General features: G+C 41.4%; 1 protein-coding gene across 5 annotated transcripts in view; it reads left to right on the top strand.

Moving 5' to 3' along the window:
• Positions 1-25,702, top strand: part of B3GLCT (beta 3-glucosyltransferase) — a 147,384-nt gene that overhangs the window by 55,795 nt on the left and 65,887 nt on the right. For all 5 annotated transcript variants that reach the window (XM_058276992.2, XM_058276988.2, XM_058276990.2 and 2 more), the window contains 6 exons: positions 1,860-1,923; positions 7,749-7,868; positions 9,278-9,347; positions 16,860-16,973; positions 18,045-18,144; positions 22,083-22,202. In XM_058276992.2, the coding sequence (XP_058132975.1) occupies positions 1,860-1,923; positions 7,749-7,868; positions 9,278-9,347; positions 16,860-16,973; positions 18,045-18,144; positions 22,083-22,202 (588 nt within the window). The remainder of the gene's footprint in view (positions 1-1,859; positions 1,924-7,748; positions 7,869-9,277; positions 9,348-16,859; positions 16,974-18,044; positions 18,145-22,082; positions 22,203-25,702) is intronic.

Here is a 25,702-nt window from a genome sequence, read left to right as displayed (position 1 = left end):
AGTCTTTTATGGCCCCGTCAGGCTAAGATGTAATTAAAAACTCCTTTAAATCACTGTAATTTGTTTGTAGTTAAAAATGTATTAGGAGGTTTGTAACTGAAACTGATTATCTAGTCTCCTGCCCGGTAACAAATATAGAACTGAATGGTATTGGAATGATCTTGCTAAGTATATAGTTCTACCTCATTCAGCTTGGAATTCAAAGAAAATATTGCCGTCATTCACTCAATGGACATTTTTCGGGAGCTCGTTTTGGCCAGGCTTGGGGGGAGAGGCTGGTGACACAAAGCAGTGTGGTGCCCAAGCGAACCGTGAGACGCGGGCACGGTGGGTCGTTATGCGTGCTGAGTGCCTGTAGAGGGCTTGGATTGCTACTCTGGGAAAAGGAGGCTGCGGTATATTCCCGTGAGCAAATCTGGAAGGTTTTGCAGAGAACATGCCCTTGAGTTTGGTCTTGAAGAAGGAAAGTTTGCTAAGTCAAGGTCTGGTAGGAGCATGCTAGGCAGGTGAATAGCGTGGAAGTTAGAAAAGCGGACAGCGTTATATCCAGGGTAGAAATCGGTGCTGGAATGGGGGATAGTAGGGCCTTAAGGCTGGACTGAGGAGTTGGGGACTTGATTCTCCCTGGGAAAGGAGCCATTGAAGATTTTAAGTTTTTTTTTACGTGGTTACGTACATATATAACAATACTTGCCGTTTTAACACAAAAGCATTAGTTACATTCACAAGGTTGTGCTCCCATCGCTACCATCCATTATTAAAACTTTTCCGTCGCCCCAGATGGAAACTCATTAGGCAATACCTCCCCATACCTCCTTCCCTCCACCCCCGGCAAGCTCGATTCTGTTTTCCGTCTCTATGGATTTGCTTATTCTGGATATTTCATTTACTCATTCAGTATGGGTCCTTTTGCGTGGTTTATTCCTCTGAGCATAACGTCTCCAGGGCCCGTATCAGCATGCCGTCCCCTTTCACAGCTATTTCGCTGTGCGGATAATCCACCTTGTGCTTATCCATTCCCCCGTCGGAGGGCGCGTGGCTTGTGTCTGCCTTTGGCAGTTGTGAATAATGCTGCTATGAACACTGGTGTGCAAGTGTTTGTATTCGAGTTCCTGTTTGCAGTTCTTTTGGGAATATATCTAGAAGTGGGATTGCCGGGCCATAAGGTAATTGCATATTTCAGTCTTTGAGGAACTGCTAAACTGTTTTCTACAGTGGCAGTGCCATTGTACATTTCCACCAGCAATATATGAGGGTTCCCATTTCTCCACATCCTTGCCAACATCTGTTAATTTTTTTTTTTTTAAATAATAGCCTTCCTAGTTAGTGTAATGTGGTATGAGCCATGGAAGCTTTTAAAGCAAGGAAATGATTTTGAAAAAGTAAAATAAAACTTAATTTCCCCCAAACCACAGCTTTCCCCCACAAAAAAAAATTCCACAAATTATAATTCATTAGGGTTATTAATAAATGATAGGAAACTGTGAAGTAGCAACTCTTTTTTTCTGTCATACAAGCCTTTTTCTTTTCTTGCTGTCTTTTTTGCCCCCTGTATGTCATTATTCAGTGTAAGGGTCAATAAACTTCATGGCTTTTACTTTTAAAGACGTGTATTATTTTGTTTTGTTTGCAGATACTGAAATAATGACTGCCACACTTGGCAGCACACCTTGCCTTCACTTCCTAGGCAGTAAATGATGGCATCCTCACAGACCTTCCCCTCAAGGAAATTCAACTCTTATTTTTTCTTATAATTTGCATTTTTATCTGTTTTCAAACACTGGAATCTCCTAAGACTGTATTATTCTTGTTTGACACTTCTTTAGGTTTTCAAACAATGAAACTCTTTCTTTTTCTAGGCTTACAAAGAGGCTAAAGAGTGAATCCTTGAAATCCGACTTTACAATAGATTTAAAGCACGAGGTATGTCCTGTTTTGTTTGGTTAAAAGTTTTAATAATCAAGAATTTACGTCTTTTGATATAAAAGGTGTTTGATATTCCCAAGCAGTACATTTCCCTGCCGCCTACATCCATCTTCTCCCACCTAGGTAATTTCCACAGCTCCCAGTGAATTTGGTTCTTCTCTTTAAAGCTCATTTCAGTCATGTAGGTGGAGAAGGAGCGGTGAAAAACATTGCATCTTGGGTTTCTTGATTCTTCATTTCCAAAACTAGGTGGCAAAGAGTGAAACCTAAAGTCAACTACCGGTAATGGTATAATTATAAAAATGCCTTTTCATCAATTGTAATAAAGGTACCATGCTAATGCAACATGGAATAACAGGGAAAACTGTGTGTGTGTGTGTGTGTTAAATGGGAACTCTGTACTTTCTGCATGGTACTTCTGTCAACCTACATTTGCTCTAATAAAAAAAAAAAAAAGGAGAAAGCCCCCAAAAACTAGGTGGCTAGGTCCGAAGATGGATTTCTGAAAACATACGGAACATGTGATTGGACGGACCTCTGTCCTTCGTGGGGCCTCGGCCTTGCCTTTGTGTCCTTTCACCTCTCTGGACTCGTCCGCCCAAAGCAGGCAGCCCTTGGCGATGGGTGGACGTCTGCGGCCAGTTACCCTGCGGGCAAGGGGCAGGTGTCTGAGGACTCCTTCCTGAACCATCCTTAGGAAGGTCTTCCTGCATTGCGTTCGTCGGTGCGCCTGGCTGCCCAGAACAGTGTTGTATCTCACACGGTGCAGGAATCTGGCTCTGGGCGTTTATGGAAGGCCCGACGTGTAACCCAGCCCAGCGACCGCAGCCTTCCAGTCGTGGAAAGGGCCTGTGCGAGCTTTTTCAACTCCTTGGATATTTTTAAATCACGACATAGCGTATTTGAGGAGATACAGACTTTTTAAAAAAATCGTTCTTTGCTTCCACAAAAAGGAAAGGATGAGAGTTGCAAGCTGGTGTCTGCCTACGTATCTTTAGTGGAAAGTCAGCTCTAGCATAGAGACCCAGGCTTGGAATACTCACAAAAGAGTATTTCTAACGTGTGTGAAAGGTGTAAAAATCCACCGACAATACCTGTCTAGCCTCCGCCTGGCTTGTGAGAGGCATTACCAGTTGCCTTCCTCCCACTCCTAGTCCCTTTCCTGCTCTCTAGAGCCGCCACTTTTTTGAGTTGTTTATTTTTCCCATCTTTTTTTTTTTCCTGTATTTTATGAAATATAGATGTATCTCTTAATATATGACGTAGTTTCACATCCTTTGGTACTTTATACAGACCGGGGGTTCTTAACGTTTTTGTTTCATTGGACCCCTTTGCCAATCAGGTGAAAACCACAGACCCCTTACTAAGTCCACACTAAGCTGTGTATTATTTAATAAATATGTCACACCTGCACCAACACGTTCCCACAAGAATAATGCTTTTTTGAATTTTCAAGTCAGGCTCATGAACTACCCCCGGTTAAGAATCCCTTATACAGACAGAATTGTACGACGAATATTGTTCTGCAGTCGAGACTCACGGACGTTGGTGCCTGCAGCTCATATTATCTACCCTTTGTATACTGGTCCCTTGCACGACTGCACCCCAAGTTTTATTTACCCATTCTCCGGCTGGGGATTTCTAGGTCGCTGCCAGGTTTTTGCTAGTATAATCTTTGCTTCTATGAATATTTTTGGCATGTGTCCCCATGATCATTTGCACAAGGGTTTTTTTTTTACTGTTCCCACTTGAAAAAAATACATTTTTCATGTGGACCTAGTAGATTTGTATATGTTGCTATTATGTTTTTATTATTGATTTCTAATTTAGTATTCTGGCTCATATGATGACATTCATTTGAAATATCTTTAGAGTGCCCTGTGGCCTAGCTCATGTTCAGTATTTATAAACAAAGAAAATGGTGTAGAGTCTCTCATTTGGGGTTTTAATGTTCTCTATATAGCTATTGAACTAAAGAAGGTATTAGATCTTTTGTCTTCCTCCCTCCCTTTTTCCCTCCCTCCCTCCTTTCCTTTCCCCCCCCCCCCCTTTATTTTATCTGCTTGATTTTCTCTTTTACCAACAGAAGAATGTGAAAAGCTCCCATAACGATGGTGGGCTTGGGTTTGACAGTTTCTGCTTGTGGAACTGCCATGCCTTGCTTTCACACTCACACTAGGTACAAGTTTAGAATGGAATAGTAAGTTTAGGAAGTTATATTGAGTACACTAAGAATCTTCTCAGTGACTTTATCTCTAGTAATATCCCTTAAAGTTTATTTTACATGAATAGGTTTTCTTTTGGTATTTACCTCTTTTTCTTGCAGCCTTTTTGTATTGTTACCTTTTTTTTTTTAATCCGCCCCGCCCCGGGCTTGCTTGCTGTCTGCTCTTCTGTGTCCATTTGCTGTGCGTACTTCTGTGTGTCTGTATTTTATTTTTATTTATCCCCTCCCCCCCATGCAGCTGACTTGCTGCTGCTGCACACCCTTCTGTGTTTTTACTTATCTCCCTTTTTGTTGTGTCACCTTGCTGAGTTGGCTGTCCGCGGCGCCCAGCTCAGCGGCTCTCTGCAGTGTGTAGGTGAGCCTGCCTTCACAAAGAGGCCCCAGGACACGAACCCAGGGCCTCCCATGTGGTAGACGGGAGCCCAACTGATGAGCCACAGCCGCTTCCCCTGTGTTCTTATCTTTTAAATATGTCTCTTTCAGAGAGAATGTAGCTTCACCACTCCCCCCTGCCCTGCCCCCCAGGTTGACAGTCTTGTCTTTAAACCAGAAAGCAAATTTACACTCAAGTTGATTGTGATTACTGATATATTTGTATTGCTTTCTGCCACCTTATTTTATGCCCCCCTGCCCATTTTTTTCTTTTTAAACTTCCTTGCCTTTTTAGATTAAAAAAAAAAATCCCATTTTTTTTCTCCTCTACTATTTTGGAAGTTCAATCTCTGTGTCTTTATTAGTTATTTAAAATATTTTAACATGCACTTATAACCTAACAATGTCTAATCAATCTTGAAAACTCAAGGGCCTTACTTTTACTCTGATGAGCTCACTCCCAGCTTATATGCTGTTATTGCCCAATATTTTCCTTCTGTCTTTTTAAAAATCCTGCTAATTAGATATTATCATTTTATCATATATTTAAACATATATTTCACAATGTCTGCTCAGTATTCCTTCTTACTTCTTGGACCTTCCCGCTGGAATCATTTTATTCTTCCTGAAGTACATCCTTTAGGATTTCCTTTAGTGAGGTGATAAATTCTGTTTTTTTTTTTTTTTTCCTTTGCTAATGGACAGAGAGCAGCCAATGGAGGGAGGGGGGAGAAATAAATAAGTCTTTAAAAAATAATAAGGATATTTATGTAAACTTTGCTCTTGAAAGATAGTTATGTTGTTTGTAGGATTCTAAGTTTCAGGTGTTTTCTCTCATTACATTGGTGGTGGTTCTGGCTGCTGTTTTTGCTGTAGGGTTGAGAAACCTGCCATCAGTCTAATTGTGGTTTCTTTGTAGATAATCTGTTGTTTCTCTCTGCTGCTTTTAAATTCTTTGTCTTTTGGTGTTCTGCAGTTTCACTATGATATGTCTAGGAGTAGACTTATTTTTTTTAATTTTTGTAATCCCGTTACTATTTGTTGGGCCTTTCTGTCATAGATGACTATTTGGCATTCTCTCTATTTCTGATTAGAACTTTAGATGTGTGCAAGGGGCATGAACCTTTGTTTTACATTTTTCATTTTTATTTCTTGTGCTACATTTTATGTCATTTTCAGGGCTCTGTCTTTTAGTTTCCTAATTTTTTTTTACTGAGCTGTGTCTAATATGCTATTTATGCTAACCATTAACTTCTTCACTTAAATTATTTTTCATTTCTAGAGGTTCTATTTGGTGCTTTTTCAAATCTGTTTTACTTTTTTGTATAATATTTTCATGTTAAAGTTTTTCTTTATAAAAATATATTAAACATAATGATTTTGTAATCTGTGTTTGATAAAACCCCAATACCTTATGAAGTCTTTTGGATTTGATTCAGTTCTGTCTGCTGACTCTTGCTCATTATATTATTTCTTTGCATTTTTTGTGATCTTTTTTTTCTGAGTACCCTTGTTCCTTTGAAACTATATCTGGGGCGGCGGACTTGGCCCATTGGTTAGGGCGTCCATCTACCACATGGGAGGTCCGCGGTTCAAACCCCGAGCCTCCTTGACCCGTGTGCAGCTGGCCCATGTGCAGTGCTGATGCGCGCAAGGAGTGCTGTGCTGCGAAGGGGTGTCCCCTGCGTAGGGGAGCCCCATGTGCAAGGAGTGCACCCCGTAAGGAGAGCCGCCCAGCACGAAAGAAAGTGCAGCCTGCCCAGGAATGGTGCTGCACACACAGAGAGCTGACACAACAAGGTGACGCAACAAAAAAAGAAACAGATTCCGGTGCCACTGACAACAGCAGCGGATAAAGAAGAACACAGAACACACAGCAAATGGGCACAGAGAACAGCTGGGGGTGGGGTGGGGTGGTTAAATAAATAAATAAATCTTAAAAAAAAAATCCAATCAACTACCAAAAAAAAAAAGAAACTATATCTGTGGCAATTCTCCAAGGTCTGTAGTAAAGGCATGAGTTCCCCCAGTAAGGATTCACGATTTCTTCTGTCTGCTGCTTGAGGCTTATCCTAACTTGGGCCCACTTTTATTTCTTGAGGTATTTCTGGACCACACAGGTGGCACAGTCAGGGAAGACCTGATTTGGTTAACCATCTCAGAGGAGGCCCCGTCCCTGTCTGGCTCCAAGGTCCAGCTCTATGTGGAAATGCTCTCTTAGACACTGCGGGGGCAGCTCTCAGTTTTCCAGCGCTACTGTCACTAAGTGCCAGCAGCAATGTGTTGTCTCCCAGCTCTGGAGGCTGGAAGTCCCAAGTCAAGGGACCGGCAGAACCACGCCTCCTCGTGAAGGGGAGACTTCCACACCTTCCCTCTGGCCTCTGGTGTGGCCAGCAATGCACGGCCTTCTTGGCTTGTGGCAGCAAGCACGGTGTCTGCCTCTGTCACATGGCCCTCTTTCTCTCTGTCTCATTTTGTCCAAATTTCCTCTGCTTGTCAGGGCTCTTGCCATTGGATTAGGACTCACCCTGAGTCAGTGTGGCCTCATCTTAAGTAATAACGTCTTCAAAGATCGTGTGTACACAAGGTCACGTTCACAGGGCTGGGGTTAGGACTTGGACATGGCTTTTGAGGGACCCAGCCCATTCTCTGACAGGTCACAGGCTTCATTAGCTCCAACCAGAAACTCAGTTGGGGTTCAGCTGGTGCCTGCTGAGGAAAACCTTCCCGGCTGCTCTGTTTTCTTTCAAGATTCTCACTTTCGCATTGTTTTTGTCCTGCACAGGTTCCGTACATTTGTGCCAACCTAGCACTATTCTTAAAATGATTTTTAAATAATTTTATTCTGTATTTTTGGATGCTGTAGTTGAGTCAGCTGTCAGTCTAACTTACCATGCTGCAGGAAGCCAGCATTCTGAACTATTGTCTTATGTCTCTATCTGTGCTGTTTTAGAATGTGGTCTTCCTTAAAATCTCTTATGACTACTTTGGAATTCCTTGGAGGCCATGATGTTAATCCATAGCTTATTGTTAAAAGTTAGCTTGATCTACGTGAAATTACCATTTTGGTAAGTTAAAAAAACCTGTTGAAACCGACAGATTGGCATGGTTCAACCTGATACCGTCTGTAGAAGGGTGCTGGTTCCGTGGGGTGTTCTGTGTGTCCTACTTGGGGTGGCGGTTGAGTTCCTTCCTTCCTCACCGACCTCCTGTCTGACCACAGATTGCCCTCTACATCTGGGACAGCGGCCACGGGCAGCCCCTCACCCCGGTGCCTGAGTTTTGTACGGACGGTCTGGACTCCCACTGTGCCACCACTTGCCAGTCTTTGCTGCCACTTTGTGTAAGTAATAGAGGAAAGCCTTTCCTCTGGCTCAAAGGCCCTCTTTTTAGCACTTTGCACGCTAAGCTTGGCAGCATGTGCCCTGAGCTGGGCTACAGTCATAATCATGTTCCTCTAATAGCTACCCTAGAGGGAAGGCACTGCTGTGCTCCCATGTTACAGATGAGAAGGGAGAGGCCTGGAAGTTAAGTCCTAGCCCAAGGTCACACAGCCTGTAGGAGGGGAACCCGTGTCGTCCTAGGCCAGGGCTCTGTCGATTCATTGCTCCCAGAGTCATGTTTTTGTTCCAAAGTCATATGATTTTGGAACATAGGAATTGTGTCTTTTGCACAAAGGAATTTTGCTTTCATTTCCTTTTAGAAAGGCCATTCAAAATATTTCCTCTGATACCTGGGCCTTCTCCACCAGCCCATGCCCTCAATCCTCTCAGCCAGTGCTCCTGCCTTCGAGCTCGCCTGACCCGACCCAGAACTTTCAGAATGAACTCACTTGTTCTGGAAGACCCTGGCTCCAATCCTGTGGACCCCAGAGAGCCACCGTGTTGTACAAACCCTTCTCAGAGGAAAAAATTAGCAGACGTCAAGCTAAAGACTGCGTGTGCTGTTTAAAAAGATAAACAGTCTATCTATTGGAGTAATGTTCATGTAATTCCTGAAGGAATCTGATTAGCTGTCACCATAAGCCAGCCCCAAGTATTGTTGGAGCCTCCCTGGCCCAAGGGAGGTAACACAGGAGCCAGCATTTCCTTCTTTGCGACAGTTGCTGACCTTGGGTGTGGGTTATAGACAAATCCCTCTACTTGCCCCTGTGTCCGTGTGGCCCCTGTGTCCGTGTGGCCCCTGCTTGACTCAGGCTCCAGGCACTCAGGCCTCGGAAATCTTCCCACCTTGGCAGGTGATAGAACGTCCGGTTGGCCTGGGTTTGGGAGCCATAGACCCTCCCGACGTCACCGTGAGGCTGGGCTGGAGAGGGGAGGCATCTCTTATTTTGCATTCGAGCATCCCTCTACTTCTCCCCCCTTTCTCCAAGTCCTTGCCGGCTGGAGGAAGGAAAGGGGGAGGCACCCAACGTGTATGGGAGCACCTCTTTGCTTCATGGCTGGCTGGTAGTAACCACGGCAGCCTCTGTGTTCCAAACCAGCACACCGAAGGCCGGGCTGAGATGCCTTGCAGAAGGTGACGTGCAGTGAATCAAGTGCAGAGCTCGGGTTCCGGGGGACGTCTGGCTGGCTTCAGGGGCTTTGCAACCAGCCAAACTACAGGTCCTTTTTTCCCTAAAATTTCATCCTGGAAACAGGTTTGATATCCCTGCATGGGTTAATATGGACTCTAGAGCCTGTGATATCTAACATGGGTGCAGATTTAAGATAATGCTGAATCATATGCATTTACGTTTTTCCTCTTTTTTAGGGGAATCCAGTGAGGAAGGAGGATATTTTTGTTGCAGTCAAAACATGCAAGAAATTTCATGGCGACAGAAGTATGTTTTAGGTTATTCATTTTTATTGAACTTTTAAAATCCAAGCTGCCTTTTAAAAAAGAGTACAAACCAGGTATAAACTCAAGAAAGAGATAATGGCAGATAAAGTGAAAGTAATAATTTAACCAGCATTCTTCCCTGTATCACTTTGGTCAACAAAGTCAATGAGAAAGGATGATTTTATATCGAACGTAACTGGTCGTAGCCCTTTAAAATGCTGTTTAGAACAGTAGTTTAAATGGGAAATGGAAAGGCTCTGCGATGGCAATCTTGGAGACGATATGTGAATAGCAATCTCTTTTGCAAATCCGTGTCCTATTTTGATAACCAGACACACATCCTGTGCGCAGTCCCTGAACTGGATGAAGATTAAGAAAAAGGGGATTTCAAGGTTACGGAATGCCACAAAAGAATTTGTGAAGACTGGGCCTTCTTTTTATATTGATTTCAAATGCCCAGGCTGGAACTTTTTTTTCCCTTAAAGATTTGTATGTCCTCGTGTATAGTATGGGAAGAGGAAAAGGTGCCTTGTATTCAGTGGTGCCTTCTTAAGGAAACCCTGGCATGTAGAAGAATGTTGTTTATAGTGAAGTTATCAATGTCATTAGAAAATCCTGTCAAGCTATGGTAACAATGTAAAAAAAGAAAAGGAGGTCCTTCCTATAAATAGACATAATGTCTCTCTTTTTTCACCTCATTTCAAGCAGCACTTTTCTGAAATTGAAAATTAGCCAGACTCTTGGATTTTCTAATTTTAGCAGTGTGCTAATATTTTTCCCATGAAAAGACTATAGATTTCCCTGAAGGGGTGCTATTTATGTAGGAGTGATTTCTAAAGCAACTGTCATTTCATGGAATTGACACTGTAGGGACAAATTCATTTAAATATGTGACAATATGATCCCTACAAATTATATTCAAAAGGGAAAAATACTTTCCAAATAAACCAATAGTATAATAATGATAATATTATAGTTTGGGATTCTAGTTTTGTCTAAGAAATCAGCATCAACTAATACTCAGTTATTATTAAAAATCTGTTAAAGTACCTTAACTATAAACCTTCATATTTACCTAAAATAGAAAAGTTAACCCCCAAATCCTATTAAATCAGCCTAAATAAGTATATATATTCATTGTACAAGCAGTCCTAAAATACTATTAAGAATCAATATAGCATGTTAAAGCAAGATTCTCATCACAAGTTTAATATCCTTTTGCTTTTCTCGTAATCTGGAAGGGCTCTGTTGGTTTGATTTTTGACAAATATCTTTAGAGAAAAAGCTGTCAAGGGAAATAAAGTACACTGCTTTTCTTTTCTTCTTTTTACAGCCGGCAGAAATGTTCACATTGATTTAATTGACCTTGAAGCTTAGTAGTGGTTGTTCATATGATGTTGTTAAGAATGATGGTATTGATGATAGAATTTTCTGAAACACATTTTTCAAGTGGAAGTAAAGCAGTAAAATTAGGGATCATTCCTGCTGTATTTTTCATATTCTACAGAAATGAAAAAAATGTTAATTTTAATTTAGTAATTTTGAATCATCTAGTTTACTGCTTTCTTATTTTGCATAAGGTTCAGATACACTTTTCAGATAAATAAAAAGTGCTTTTATATTTGAATTTTGAGTCCAACACCTTTAAAAATGATAAAATCTTAAAAGCACCTTTTGAGCATTAAATACAACATGCCTGGAGCCAGATGCCCCTATTTGCTGCTAATTAATTTGGATTTGGGGTCACTGAAGCATGTCACCCGGAAGCCATTTTGAAGCTCTTTCAGGTGGGTGTCTGTGGCAAGCCATCTTTAAGCTTCGGCATGCTTGTAAAGACAGGTCTGAGCAGAATTTCAGTGACTTGGTGTCCATTTGGCTGGATGGACGTGTGCCTGTCTTCTTTTAGTTGTCTCGCCACAAGCTGGCCCCAATTATTATCCTGTAACAATACGTTAGTGACACCCTTACAGTAACTGCTGCTGACTTTGCTAATCTTTTTTTTACATTGTCCACTATGCTTTGCACGTACGTTGTAGCATCTAATTTAGTGTTGTGATAATAATTGGTTTTTGCTTGATGGCATGGAGAAGGCTGAGGATGGAAGTATACATACCCAGCCCAAGTTCTTGAAGCCGCTGAGTGGGGGACTGAACTTGAGAACTGGGGTTTTCTTGCCCCCAGCCCCTGCTTCCCCCACCCCAGCACAGCTGTCTTACAGCCTTTGTGAAGGCTTTTTCAGGCTCGGGCTCATGTTGACACCTTCCTAGGCTGAAGGCCCGCCTTTGCTTGGCCGGAAGCTAGGAGGGTAGGCTTTTTATTTGCAGGAGCACTGAGGATAGCTAGGAATTGAAACCTACCAATGATCTAAAATATAACTCAAGGTGGGAATTTAGGTGGCCACCCCTGTCCAGGCATGTGACTGGGACGGTCGAGTGGAATACACCGAGTGGGAGTGCTGCTTTCCCCGTTTGTCTTCCTCTGTGCCCTTTGTGGTAGAAATACTCCAAGTGACCTCAAAGTAGAAACATCCATAAGAAACGATTTATCTTTGAAAAATCGAGAGCCGGCTCTTGTGCTGCAGAAGCACTTGGTGGCAAGTTCTCGTTCGGAACATGCACCTGCCCTGGGCCCTGAGCAGAGGAGGACCCAGCTCTGGCCCCACTCCCGTTGGCCCCCCAGGAATGAGGGGGACGGACGGAGGCGAGTCCATTCAATATTCAAAGCCTCTGTCTAGGCAAGGGCCGCTAGACCTTGAACTCATTTTTTACTCCCAGGGGAGAATTGGTCATAAGACCAACTTTGAACTGGACTCAGATGGGATCTCTTTCACAAGACTTTCATGCTACTTTGCTGGAATTGTAGTTGGTGTTGGGGTTTAAGATATATTTAGGGGATTTGAATCTCTGGACTGACAATATGATAGCCAGGCCCTGAGTCTCAACAGACTTCAACTCCTACGCTCTGATTTATTGGACTCACCCCACTCAGCTAACATGGAGTTGAAGAATGTCAACCACCACACCATGGAGCCTAGAGTGCCTACAACTGAAAGCAGGAGGATTGCATCCAGTATCCATGTGGAATCTAAGCCCCCACTTGACATAGATGTGCAATGGACACAACCAATCCAATGTCCACAGAGAAAATGTGGCATTGGTGTGGGAAGGGTGGCCATGGTGGCTGCTGGGTGCGGGGAATGGGAGGAAGAGATGAGATGGGGAGGCGTTTTCGGGACTTGGAGTTGTCCTGGGTGGTGCTTCACGGACAACTACGGGACATTGTAGACCCCCCCAGGGCCCACTGGATGGAGCGTGGGAGAGTGTGGGCTATGATGTGGACCATTGACTATAGGGTGCAGCGATGCCCGGAGATGTACTTGCCAGGTGCAGTGGATGTGTCATGATGATGGGAGAGAGTGTTGCTGTGGGGGCAGTGGGAGGTGGGGGCAGTGGGGTTGAATGGGACCTCATATTTTTGAATGTAATATTTTTTTTAAAAAAAATGAATTATAAAAAAAAAAAAAAAAGACCAACTTTGAAAATAAAAGGAGGTTTTTTTACATAGTTTTTGCCTAACAGGGAAACATTTCTATAACTGATTGTGTCTTCATTGTGATATAGATGAAATAGAGCATTGTTAGAACAAGGCAAAAATGTATTCTATCTTTTGGCTTCAGAAAATAAAAGAGCAGTGTGCGCTAAGATACAAGCATGCGGTAGGGTTTTAAAGACACTTTATAAGTAGTATATAAGGGGGCAAATTTGGCATATGATGTAAAATTACATTTAAGCCGGTAAAAGATCCCTGGAGGCTTAATATTCAGCTTGATCACTTACTCTCGGGTTATGTGTTTTTCGTTGTGTGCCATGAGCTGTTGGAAAGTCTTGCGTCATTTTGTCACACGGTTCGTGTTCATGTTTCAGGGGCTCGTGGCAGCCGCTGTTTTTGTGAGATGCTGTCCTCCTGCAAGCTGCCATGAATTAGAGAGGTCACATTGCCGTTTGCTCAGCCTTAAATTCCTTTTCACAGCGTCCTGAGCTCTTACATGCTTTGTTCTTTCTGATGGAAAAAAAAACATCTGTTGGATATCCTGGCTGCCGTGATCTTGTCTAGAAGTGGCAAGTCTGAACAAATTTATTGGAAAGAGTGCTTGGTAGCTGGAGCACTCTTTAATTAAAGAGGCTTCTGGTGCTGCAGTACAGTCATCTTCTTTAATAGAGCTCCGTAAGTGAGGCTGGAAGTAAAACGCAGCTGGCCGGGAGGCTGCGGCCAGTGCTGAGCCAGGCCAGTAGGCCAAGGCCCCGGGGGGAGCCTTGGTCAGCAGTCACCCTGGCTGTCGAGTGGCTGGACATGCTCCTCTTTGTCTATCCAGGTCACAGGGCAGCCAGTGGGATCAGGTGCACCTCAGTCTTTAAAGTTAGGCCTTATACATGGATTCCTGGAGCATCCTTAACCCTCTCTTAAGAAGGAAAAAAGGGATAGGGCTTTATTTTGTGGTCATTGACCTGTGTACTGAGATAGAAGGTCCATTTGTGACTCGAAAATAGCACATTTCTTAAAATCAGCCGATATTCACGTCGGATTGTGCGGTGGTGTTTGTAAAATGGTCAGGTGTCAGGTTCATTTTGCTTTGCAGGTGGAGTCGGTTTGTCTTGCTTTTGCTGGTAAACTGACCAGGAGTAAAAGCATCTGTTCTGTGCCTCTGAAGGTGTGTCTCCTCCTGCTTCGTGTTTGTAAAACCATGTGGAGGATTTATGCCACTCGCACACTTGGGTTTTTTTTAAGTAAAACTTTTTTAGTCTGCTCCAATTTCAAGTTACTTTATGGCAGATCCTTCTGAAAGAGGCATTGACTTATTGTCTTATTATGTGGTAGGAAGTATACTTCTCTTTCTTGAAAATGAGATAATATATCATAGAACCATATTGAAGAGTTTTCTCAAAGTTCAATAACTTAAGGAAGACAGTGCCTCAGAATTATATAAAATATTTTATAAATAATATGAATTCTATCTGGAATTCAAACAGTGCTGAAAGAATAGACCAGCATTTTCAAGTTAGGCTAATTTAGATCCAACCCTAGTGGAGAACAAAGACTCCACGTGCTTAATGGAAGCCTTGACCTTATCTTTAACTTCTTTATGGTCATGGATAAGTCCTCTTGCTTATTATATGCAAAGCAAACTGCGACTGCAGTGCCAGGGTTAAGATTTTCACCATGCTGGAATCCGGAAGTAGAACAGAGGGAAGTTTTTTTAGTTTTTTCCTTCTATTTTTTTCCCCTAGCAACCTCTATCCATTACCTAATGCTTTGACATTTTTTTGTTCTGGAAAAGTCCTTATACTTACCTACCCTTCTGTAAGTGAAGAACAATTATATTTTAATTTATAAAAGTAATATTTAATGGGTTAAAACTTGGAGATTATTATAGCAAGTGTTTGGAATTTAAGTTCTTATTCTTTTTAAAAGCTAATGAATATTGGATTATAAAATGAAACATTTTTGTGTTGAACATAAAAGGGTTATCTGAACTTGACTCTGAGTTTGTAGCTAAACTTTTAAATTTGGCATTGCATTGATAGTTTTTGCATATAATTTATTTTGATTTGAGATGGAGAAAATGGAAAAGAGCAATGCTTTATTCAGTTTCAAAAAGTTAAAGCACTGACCTGAAGATTTGGTTCATCAAAATTGAGATTCTTAAAGTTAACAGGGTATACATTGTAGCTAAGGTGAGCTTTTCCATTAAACAGCTACAGATGGGAAGCAGATTTAGCTCAACTAATAGAGCATCGGCCTGCCACATGGGGGGTCCAGGGTTCAAACTCATGGTCCCCTCACCTGTGTGGTGAGCTGGCCCACACCCAGTGCTGATGTGCGCAAGGAGTGCTGTGCCATGCAGGGTCACGTAGGAGAGTCCCACGTGCAAGAAGTGCACCCCGTAAGGAGAGCCACCTCGCGCAAAAAAAGCGTAGCCTGCCCAGGAGTGGTGCCGCACACACACAGAGCTGATGCAGCAAGTTGATGCAACAAAAAAGAGACACAGACTCCCCAGTGCTGCTGACAAGAATGCAGGCAGACACAGAAGAACACACAGTGAATGGACACAGAGAGCAGGCAACAGGGGGATGGGGGGAAGTGGAGAGAAATAAATAAAAATAATTTAAAAAAAAACAAACAGAAAAAACCAAAACAGCTACAGAAACCCTTTCTTCCCTTTAAAATTCAGAGATGTACAACTAACTTTTTTTTTTTAAGTATGGTGGGAAATAGTTAATTGAATTGTTGGTCGAGTGAATTAATATCAAATAGTGAACAGTAAGAATCCTATATGGACTATACCTTTGAGCATCTGAACTTTACAAATAGAAACTAGGAATGTTTCGTATTATGTGTAGTAAAACAATTTATTGGTTGATGGTGGTTTTGATGTTCAAGTTTGCTGCAATGGATCTCAATCTCGTTTCTACCACATTTCTCAAAAGTGCACCACGATAACATAACTCATCACATGCAGTAACTGTCAGTGAGGAGGCCGTGCTTTTATAGGGCTGGGGGTGCTGTTAGACTCTCAAGGTGAGAGAGGAATCGTTTTAAAAGGTCCCCCACATCTCTGATTGTGAGCGAGCCAAGTTTGCATCTCAGCCAGAGCCACACAGACTATTCGAGTCCTTAGAAGGATTTATATTCCCCACGCCCCCAAAAGAATGTTTAAAAAAAAATCCAGTTGTGAGTTTTAAATGAATAGCATTTGGGAAAAAAGGAAAATTAATTTGAATTAATTTAAATTAAACACAACAGTGTGATCAGACTAGAAAATTTAACATTATATGATAGGAAGTAAGTGCATGTATCATGGGAATAAGAAATGCTTTGCTTAGAGGATATTGAAAGTGCCCTGGGAGGTGGACTTGGCCCGATGAATAGGGCATCCGCCTACCATATGGGAAGTCTGCAGTTCAAACCCTGGGTCTCCTTGACCTGTGTGGAGCTGGCCCATGCGCAGTGCTGATGCGCGCAAGGAGTGCCCTGCCACGCAGTTGTGTCCCCCGCGTAGGGGAGCCCCACATGCAAGTAGTGTGCCCGTAAGGAGAGCTGTCCCTTGCGAAAGAAAGTGCAACCTGCCCAAGAATGGCACGGCACACATGGAGAGCTGACACAGCAAGATGACGCAACAAAAAGAGACACAGATTCCCGGTGCCGCTGATAAGGATGGAGGAGGTCATGGAAGAACCCACAGTGGGTGGACACAGAGAGCAGACAACTGGGAGGGGAGAGAAATAAATAAAATATTAAAAAAAAAAAGTGCCCCAAGAATAGGGTTTTAATACTGTGCTGTTATCAGCAAACAACTTTTGCGTTTCTCAGGGTCAAAAGCAAGCTCTAAATCTTAGAACCCCTGAAGACCAAGTGACCGTTCGTTTTCTTCCTGGGGTAGTTATGCCGCCACATTGAGTTCCCAAGGTTTCCTCTATGGCTGTGCCAGTGATTGTTGCCTCTGGAATTTTTTCAGTACCCATCGTAAAGCAGACTTGGGAAGGACAGGCAGGGATCATTGAATACTACAGCGACTATGCGGAAAGTTCCATTCCTACTGTTGATTTGGGAATTCCAAATACAGAGAGAGGTGAGTTGTTTGTTTTTTAATTTTTTGTTATGGTAACATATATACAACTCGAAATTTCCCCTTTAACTGCTTTCAACTCTGGGATTCGGTGTATTAATTACATTTGCAGCGCAGTGCTGCTGTCACCGCCTTCTAGTACCAAACCTTTTCATCACTCCAGCAGCCCATCTGCACCCACTACACATTAACTCCCCATTCCCTACCCCCAATTTAGGTTGACTTTAGTCATCATTTATTTATTCATGCATTCTTTATTTTAATTTAATTTATGTTTAGACTGAACTGTTATCCATATTTATATTCAATATCATTCCAAAAAACAATTGGAGATGACTTTCAAAATTACATACCGCAATGGTTAAAGAAACATAAAGCGATTAAGAATAAAGAAAATAAAGGCCAGATTGCCCGGTTTATTATTAATCAGTCTGAGTTCATATGAGCTGGGTGCACTTCCTGAGTATTTTATCCCCGTGGGGTCCCGGCTTTCCCCCTGAAGCGCTGTAATTTACCTGTTCGCTTCTAGACAGGGGCCCTGGAGGATGGTGAATAAGTCTAATTCAGCCCCGGGTCTTCAGTGCATCTCCTGGTACCTGGCAGAGTATCTTGATCCCGTTAGAAACCTACTGGATATTTACCAAGAAAACTAAGGAATTCGAGCCTTCCCTCTTTGCACCCTGGTCCCTGGGGTGGTAGCTCTTGGGATTCCACAGTTCTTTTACGATAAGGGGCGCTAAGAGGGATGCCAGGCTTCTGTATCGCTGTGGGCATTCTCGTCTCGCTGGATTCAGGATCCAGCCCAGTCCCCACCTCCCAGGAGCTGTGGCCACGTGTGAGTCCCTCGCCTCCTGTGAGAAGGAAACGGCTTAGGTTTCCTGATCTCTGATATGTCTAATGATCACTATCTCTATGAAAGTTAGAAAGGGAGATTTTTTAAAGGTCAAATTATTAAGGTATACAGCATCCAAGTGCTTACTTATAACACTTTAAAACTCAAAAATATGTTTAAAAATGCATTGTGTCTTTTTAAGGAAAACAATACATTGGAGGTTTGCTTCTCACCTTTTCCAGGTCATTGTGGAAAGACATTTGCCATTTTGGAAAGATTTCTGAATCACAGCCAAGACAAAATCGCATGGTTAGTGATCGTGGATGATGACACGTTAATAAGGTAAGGAGCTGTTCTTTCCTAACCGACTTTAAATGCCACATCCATTCATATTCAAGAATGACAATGGGTACTTCTGCTCCTGATCAAATGGAGTAACAGGGACTGGATTTATCTTTCCTTCTGAAACAACCAAAAAAGAACAGACTATGTGAAATAAAGGTTTTTAACACCCTGGCCATTAGGCGACAAAGGACAGCGACCTGTGAGGGGTGGGAAGCAAACGCGGTGCACCCTAGGTCAGATGCTTTAAACGGGGCAAATCCTGCATTGAGCCCTGACCACGTCTGCCCTGCTCTGTCCCCTGACAGGGAGGAGTTCATCCTGCAGTGTACTTCTTGCCCAACACCGGCCATCAGAGAGCCTTCAAAAAAAGAAAAAATTGTCACCCGCCTGCCTCCTCCCCAGGAGCAAGAGTTGTACATTCTGACAGAGTAGAAAATATGCAACTAAAATAATGGGAAAGGGAAAGAGAAAGTAGGATGAGATCATTACCCACTGTGTAGATAATAGCTGGGACGCATAGGACATCTTGTAAAACTGACCGACAAATAGTAAAATGCTGAATTACAAAAAGGGTAAATATTAGGAATAAAAAAACTTCTTAAATGAGAAAAATGTTTTGTTTTGTTTTGTTTTGTTTTTAAATGGCAGACATGGCACACTAACTAGGCAAACCCCAATGAGGGTCATTCTGCTTAAAAATGCCAATGCCAAGAAAGACAAAGAAAAGCTCATTGAGATTAAAGGAGATGAAAGTGACATGATAGCTAAATGCAAAAAGTGGTCTTGGACTGTGTGTGGGAGATTCTATAAAGGACATTATTGGTCAGTTGATAAAATTGAAATGTGGAGGAGAGCTTGGACAGGGTTGTCTCAGGGTTTCCAGTTTTGGGTTATTACAGCAAAGCTGCTGAGAACCTTCGTGTGCGAGTCTTTGTATGGACTGTCCGTTCATTTCTTTTGGGTAAATACCTAGCAAAGAAATGGCTGAATCACATAATAGATGTATGTTTAACTTTGAAAACAATGTATTATATCAATGTCAAATTTCCTTAAGGTGCTAACTATGGTTCTTAGAAAGTATACATGGAAGTATTTAGGGGTAAAGAGGCATAATATATGCAATTCACTCTCAAGAAAGTTCAGGAAGGAACTGTGTACATACATACATATGGAGACAGCACACAAATTGGGTACATGTTAACGATTGCTGAATCTGGGTAATGGTACCTGGGGATTCTTATTACTATTCGTGTCTTTTTTAATACACTAATTTTGGAGATGTCTTAGATTAGAGAAAAGTTACATCAAAAGTATAGGGGATTCCCGTATACCCCACCCCACCTTGCCCACACAATTTATGAACCAATATTGGAGTATTACTACTAGCCAAGGAGTGTAGTTTACATTATGGTTTACACTTTGCACTGTACAATTTTAAAGGTTTTGACAAAATGTCTGGTGACCTGTATCCCCCACTGCAATATCCAGCAGAACAATGTCAATGTTCCAAAATGCCCTAAGTTCCACCTGCTTCCTCTTTCTCCCTCAGGACCTCTGGAAACCACTCTCTTTATATCAAAGTTGCAAGTTCTTGCATTACTACAGTACTAATACTACGTTAGTCTGTAGTTGCATTCCCTCCTTATATTTGTTCATTCCTCAATGTTGAGGTTTTTGGGATGATGTTGCCCACTCTATTTCAGAGTAGGAAGGGCCTTAGATCTTATGGGGCAGAGGGAAGGAACTCTTTTGTTGGCAGTTGTAGATACTCTATTTTTTGGGAGGATGGGTATTGTCCATCATCATCATTTCATTAGTTGTCCTAGGTGAGTTCAATGAACTGGAGAGTAGGGGTTGGCTGCAAATCTTCTGAGATTCAAGGCTCAATCTGCATATGAACAGACCATAGATTTAATGAGTGTAGTGCTAATATAGGTTCAAGTAAAAGGGGTAGAAGAATCCAGAGTAGGGAAATTATAAGTGACTCTAACTGTGTCACATTGGAGAAACAGATGATCTTCTATTCCAGGATAAGGCCCACCAATGGTGTGCTAATTTCATGAGGCTGTGTGCCTTGCCTATAGTGTCTGGACATTTTTTGAGCCCTTAGGAGCACCCTGTGTGAGGTTTTGTTTACTGTGGCAGTTCATGAAATCTGCCTGAGCTGTGTGTAAGCTTAACCTCCGAAATGACCTCCTGATTTACTTTGAAATCTCTTAACCATAAAAACTCCTTTTTATTTAATGTTTCTCCTTTTTGGTCAAAGTCTTTTTCCACATGTATCGCTGGTTGGCTCTTGGTAGTAATCCCATGGTGCCAGGGAGGCTCATCCCTGGGAATCATGTCCCATTCCATGGGAAAAGTAGTGAATTTATTTGCTGAGTTTGGCTTAGAGAGAGGCCACATTTGAGTTAACAAGGAGGTTTTCAGGAGGTAACTCTTAGGCAATAGTTGTTTAGGCTAAGTTTCAATTTTACAAGGATAACTTTTCCTAAGTACAAGCATTAATATCAAAGGCTTGGCATATTGGTCTGTTTCCTTTTATTAGGCACTGCCTATGTACTCGAGATTTTAGCCACTCTATTTGAGAAAGTAGCAGGACTCCTCAGGATGAGAGTTTAATATTTTATTGGTTATTGAGTAGGTCTCCACCCACTAAGAAGATACCCTACAACCACATGAACACATTCGTTTTCAACAGCAACACTCCCCAGGAGCATGTTGTTAATGTGCTCTCACACATCCCCCTACCACTGACCCCTGCACCAATGTCTTGGTACTATTTTTGCAACTGCTTCTCTAATTTTGAAATTATTTCCAGATAAAAAGTATTTTTAAAGAGAAAAACCAAAATAAATTGGAGTGGATCATTTCTGGATTTTAAAGATCAGTGTCATGCTGTTGAAATCAGATCATTGTCATGCCGTTAAAATCTATGTGCAATACTGAGATGTGCTGATGTCATTTTGATAGCACTTAATCTGGAATCTTGCTATATTTTCCCTTGTTTTTGTGCCTCAGAATTGCCTGATGTGGCAACAGATTGTTGAACAAAGTTCTCTTTCTGGAATAGTAGCACATTCCCTTTGATGGAATTGGAGATCTACCTGCCTTATCCAAAAATCCACTTTTTGGAAAATATTAAGTATATGACAGGTGCTGGGCTCACTGTGTGATCCTTGAGCTTTAAAATGATGTTGTGGATATGGAAATAGTTAATGTTATAAGGAAAAGAAACCCTGCGGCATTAAGTCCCAGTTACCTGCACCTCAGAAAGGAAAGGTTGAGGGTGTGATAATTTTACAGTATGTAGGAAGAAGAGAAATATCATAAATTTCTCATTTCTTCTCACATCAAGAAGTGGACATACATTTGCCCCAGAGAGCTTTGTGTTTTTACAGATTGCACTTTCCTTAAAGGTCTTTACGGGTACTTTCTCTAGAACTGAATGGGTTTTCCCACATTCGTGTCTTTCCCCCACAAAGTTACTTATTAGACAACTTCCTGAAGACTGATTCTAAACGAGGGGCTCAGAATGTTTAAATTCTCGTGCTGAACACAGAATGGTTCCAAAGAAAACATTTTCTGGTAACTTAGCTGTCAACGTTTACCTTTAGGAAGATATGAACCTGACTGGCGAAATTGTACGCTTGCAGTACCAACACTTGGGAGATCCTTTCCATATACTAAATTTGCTTTCTTTGCATTTCACTTGTTCCAGTAGTATACAGTGCTCAATTATTTTTTTCCTCTTTTCTTTTAAAAACACCTGTTTCTTCTGTAAATCACTCAAATTTCAACTGTAAACCGTTTCAGCATGGTATTTTGTACCACACAGTAAAACAGTGGGCTCTAGGAGTGATAGAATAATTTCTTCTGAAACTGCATTTGAACGAAGTCATTACTTACTGCTTGTTTCCCCTTTGGAATTTCAGTATCTCCAGGCTCCAGCACTTGCTTAGCTGCTACAACTCCAGGGAACCTGTGATTCTGGGCGAACGCTACGGCTATGGATTGGGGACTGGTGGCTACAGCTACATCACCGGAGGAGGAGGGTAACTATGAGAAAGGCTTTCTGCAAATACTTTGAGCGTGAAACTTCTGTTTCCACGATTCAAGGCAGGTCTGTGACGTTGGATGATAGTGAGGTGTAAGCTCTGCAAACTGTAGCTTTTGTTACAATAGTTGAAAATTACTGGGTAATTAGCAAACATTTAATTTGCTTAAATATGAAAAGAAATCCACAGTAGAGACTTTTAAAAATCTATGTCAGGGTACGTACCTATAATAATGATTGCTCTTAGGCAGCAATTAGGTTTGATTGTGTGTTGAAATTAAAAAAGAAAATGGATATAGATTTTAATTTCAGGGGGAAAAAAATCAGAAAAGCACTTTTAAATTACCCAGTGCTTAATAAATCACATTTGGGATAAAAAGCAGTAGGAAAGCTTAGATTTAAGCAATTAAGTGATATTTGTGTAGGATTCATAGGTTTTTAAATAGCAGTTAAATATCAGTATTTTTAAATGAAGCATCTGCTTCATCTCTTATGGGGAAATTTTAAAATTTGATTATAGGTAAATCAGCTGAGCGGTTAGCCTCTTTTCTATGCTGGTGGGGTAGTTAGGAAGCATCTTAACTTGCTGTAACTACAGCCATTTAAATTCATTCAGTGGGCTTTTATTGAGAGTCCACTGTGTGCCAGGCAGCGTTCAAGGCACAGAACGCTTCTGAAGGGCTGGGACTTTATCTTCTTACTTTGCAGTCCCCTGGATTAGAACGCTTCCCTTGCAGGATCTCAGGAATCTTATTACAGGTGCTGTGGTTTCATGTCGCCAGTTCAGTGGTGACACAGTGGTCCTGGACGTGGGTGGCCCTCTCAGGTGATAGCAAGCCCGAGCAGGTCCCCTGACCTTTGTTAAGTAGAGGTGTGCTCCCCCACCATCCGTGGCCATTAAAGACAGGAGATAGGACTCCAGGTGAGCCTTTGAAAAGATGCTAAAAAGGAAACCCCAGGTGTATGGACCCCTTCATTAAAAAAAGCTCAAACTCTTGATTTACCACTTTGTGGTAATGCATTTCATTTTCTGGGTGAGGGTAGTTTTGGGGCTGATTAAGGATCTGGAGATAGCTCCCATTTGGTTTCCATCTTTTGCAATGGGCCTTGTTACTTGTGTATGGGTTTATGTACTTTTGTAGTATAAAGGTCTTTCTAAGTTTCACACAGAAGTGATTTTTTAGTGCTTTCTGCAAGAAAACTAAGTTGCTGTCTTCTTTGCCTCTTGGATTTAACTATTATTTCTGTAACTGGTGCTGGAGACCTTCTGAAAGCTCTCTTTACCTCTTCTAACCAGCGTTACCCTGGGCACTGGGCTAGGCCTGGGAATACCCAGATGAACCCCCTCTGGCGCTCCAGGCTAGTGCAGGACTGATACCTGCACTGGTGAGTGCACCCACGTCCCCTTCTGCCTGGGGTGGGCTCTGTGGGACCATCACAGTGGCTCTGGTTTTCCCCTCTCAAGACTTCATCTCTTCTTTGTAAGGTTTTTAATGACAAGTTCTGACATTGTCTTCTTTTTTTTTTTAATTAAAAAAATTTTTTTGAGGTACCAGGGATTGGAGATTGAACCTGAAACCTCATATATGGGAAGCCAGTGCTTAACCACTGAGCCATATTGGCTCTCCTGAGTTGTTGTTTTTTTTTTCATTTGTTTGCTTGTTTTACTTTTAAGAGGTACCCGGGAACTGAACCTGGGACCTCCCATGTGGGAAGCTGATGCTCAACTGCTTGAGCCACATCTACTCCCTAAAGATTGTCTTTTAAAAACAGTCCATTTATATTCAAAGTAATTACTGATATGATTGGATTTGGTCTACCATCTTTTTATTTGACCTCTCTGTTTTTTGTTCTTTTGACCTTCCCTTCCTGCCTTCTTTTGAATTAATGGAGCATTTTTTAGTATTCCATCTTTAATTCTCTGTTGGCTTTTTATTATATATCTTTGTTTGCCTCTTCAGTTGTTTTTCTAGGGACTGCTATCTTGAATTAACATTATAAAACTTTGTATATAAGAAAATACATCAGTGTAATTTCATTTGCCCCTCCTACATTCTGTGTTATATTTTATTACTACCTAGGTTGAAAACCCCATAATGTAATATTATTACTTTTGCTTTAGACAGTATTTTTAAAGAAACTAAGAAAAGAAAAAAATCTTTCATACTTGCCTGTTTATCTTTTTTGTGTGTGTACTTTTAGATTTTCTTATAGCACCAGATTTCAGCTGGAATCGTTTCTCTATATCTTGGGATGTACAAGGAAATTGCTGCTTTATTTTGCTGTTTTCCACCTAAATTACAAATTCTTTGAAGGCAGCACCTGCAACTCATTTCTCATTATATCCCTACTTCCTACCATAGGCACACATTTCTAAAATTTATCTTTTACATACAATGAATGAATGATCAAACAAATGCATGAACAATGGGCACAGATCTTTACATAACAAACATTGACTGGGGTAATGTCCTGTTTTTAAAAATAGCACGTTTCTAAAGATCAGAAATTTTCTTCATGAAATTGTCTCTTATATCAACTATGATAACAGATGCAGGTTTAATGTTGAGTAATTTTTCTAGTATCATTGTAGAGTTTTCTGATTATCAAGAACCAACATGTTTGTTTGTTTTTTAAACAGCAAGTCAGGATTAAGAATAACTTAAAATCAATTAATGGCTCAAAAGCAGTATTCCCCACTTAAAATTGCTAATTGACCTTTTCACTGTTAGAATCAAGGTGTTTGTTTTTCACTTTCTTGCTTTCTCTTTAAAAGTTTGGGTATTTGGAGACAACTAGTTGGGTGACCATTTTCTCTTATTTATTTTCATAGGAGACTTTGGGTAGGAAGCTGTGATCAGGATTTCATAAGTCTCTTCAGCAGTCTTGAGGGCAAACTATTTCACTGGGGCAGGATGGGCAAAAATGTCCTTGGAAAGAGTCCCCAGGCAGTATCACCCGCCGATCAGCCATGCTCTTATTTATTTATTTATTTATTTTTAAAGGAACTGTAGCCCTGCTTTTTATTTTTATTAATTTTAAAGGAGCTTTAGGCACGCCCTCTCTTTTCCTTTACTAAAGACGCTTTGGCCATGCCCCCTTTTGCCTTACTTTTAAGGGAGTTTCAGCCTCGCTCTTTTCATCGCCTGGAGACCAGGCGGAGGGCTGCAGGGCTGTGTGTTTTCTCTTCTCTTTGCTCTCTTCATTTGTCAGATGTCCTTGGGCAGGTCCCAGCCTCCCATTTCAGGTTTTCTTATTTTGAAAAATAGTATACTATATCTTGAAGGAAATCAGGTTATTAGTCTTGCAGCCTTTGGCATCTTTTAAGTATTTAAAATTTGGATGACAGAGCAGACATAATGTTCTTTTGTACCATGATAGGATGAAAATGGTAATTTTCCTTTGTTTTTGGACAACTTCAATTTTAAAGAACACATCAGCATACTAATAAACAAGTTCATTAAGGAATCGTGTACCGAGCTTATGTGAATGTTTTTT

Source organism: Dasypus novemcinctus, chromosome 15 (genome assembly GCF_030445035.2).
Source record: "Dasypus novemcinctus isolate mDasNov1 chromosome 15, mDasNov1.1.hap2, whole genome shotgun sequence".
Classification (NCBI taxonomy): Eukaryota; Metazoa; Chordata; class Mammalia; order Cingulata; family Dasypodidae; genus Dasypus; species Dasypus novemcinctus.
The sequence above is the reverse complement of the archived record's forward strand: the minus strand, read 5'-3'. Positions and strand labels throughout refer to the sequence as shown.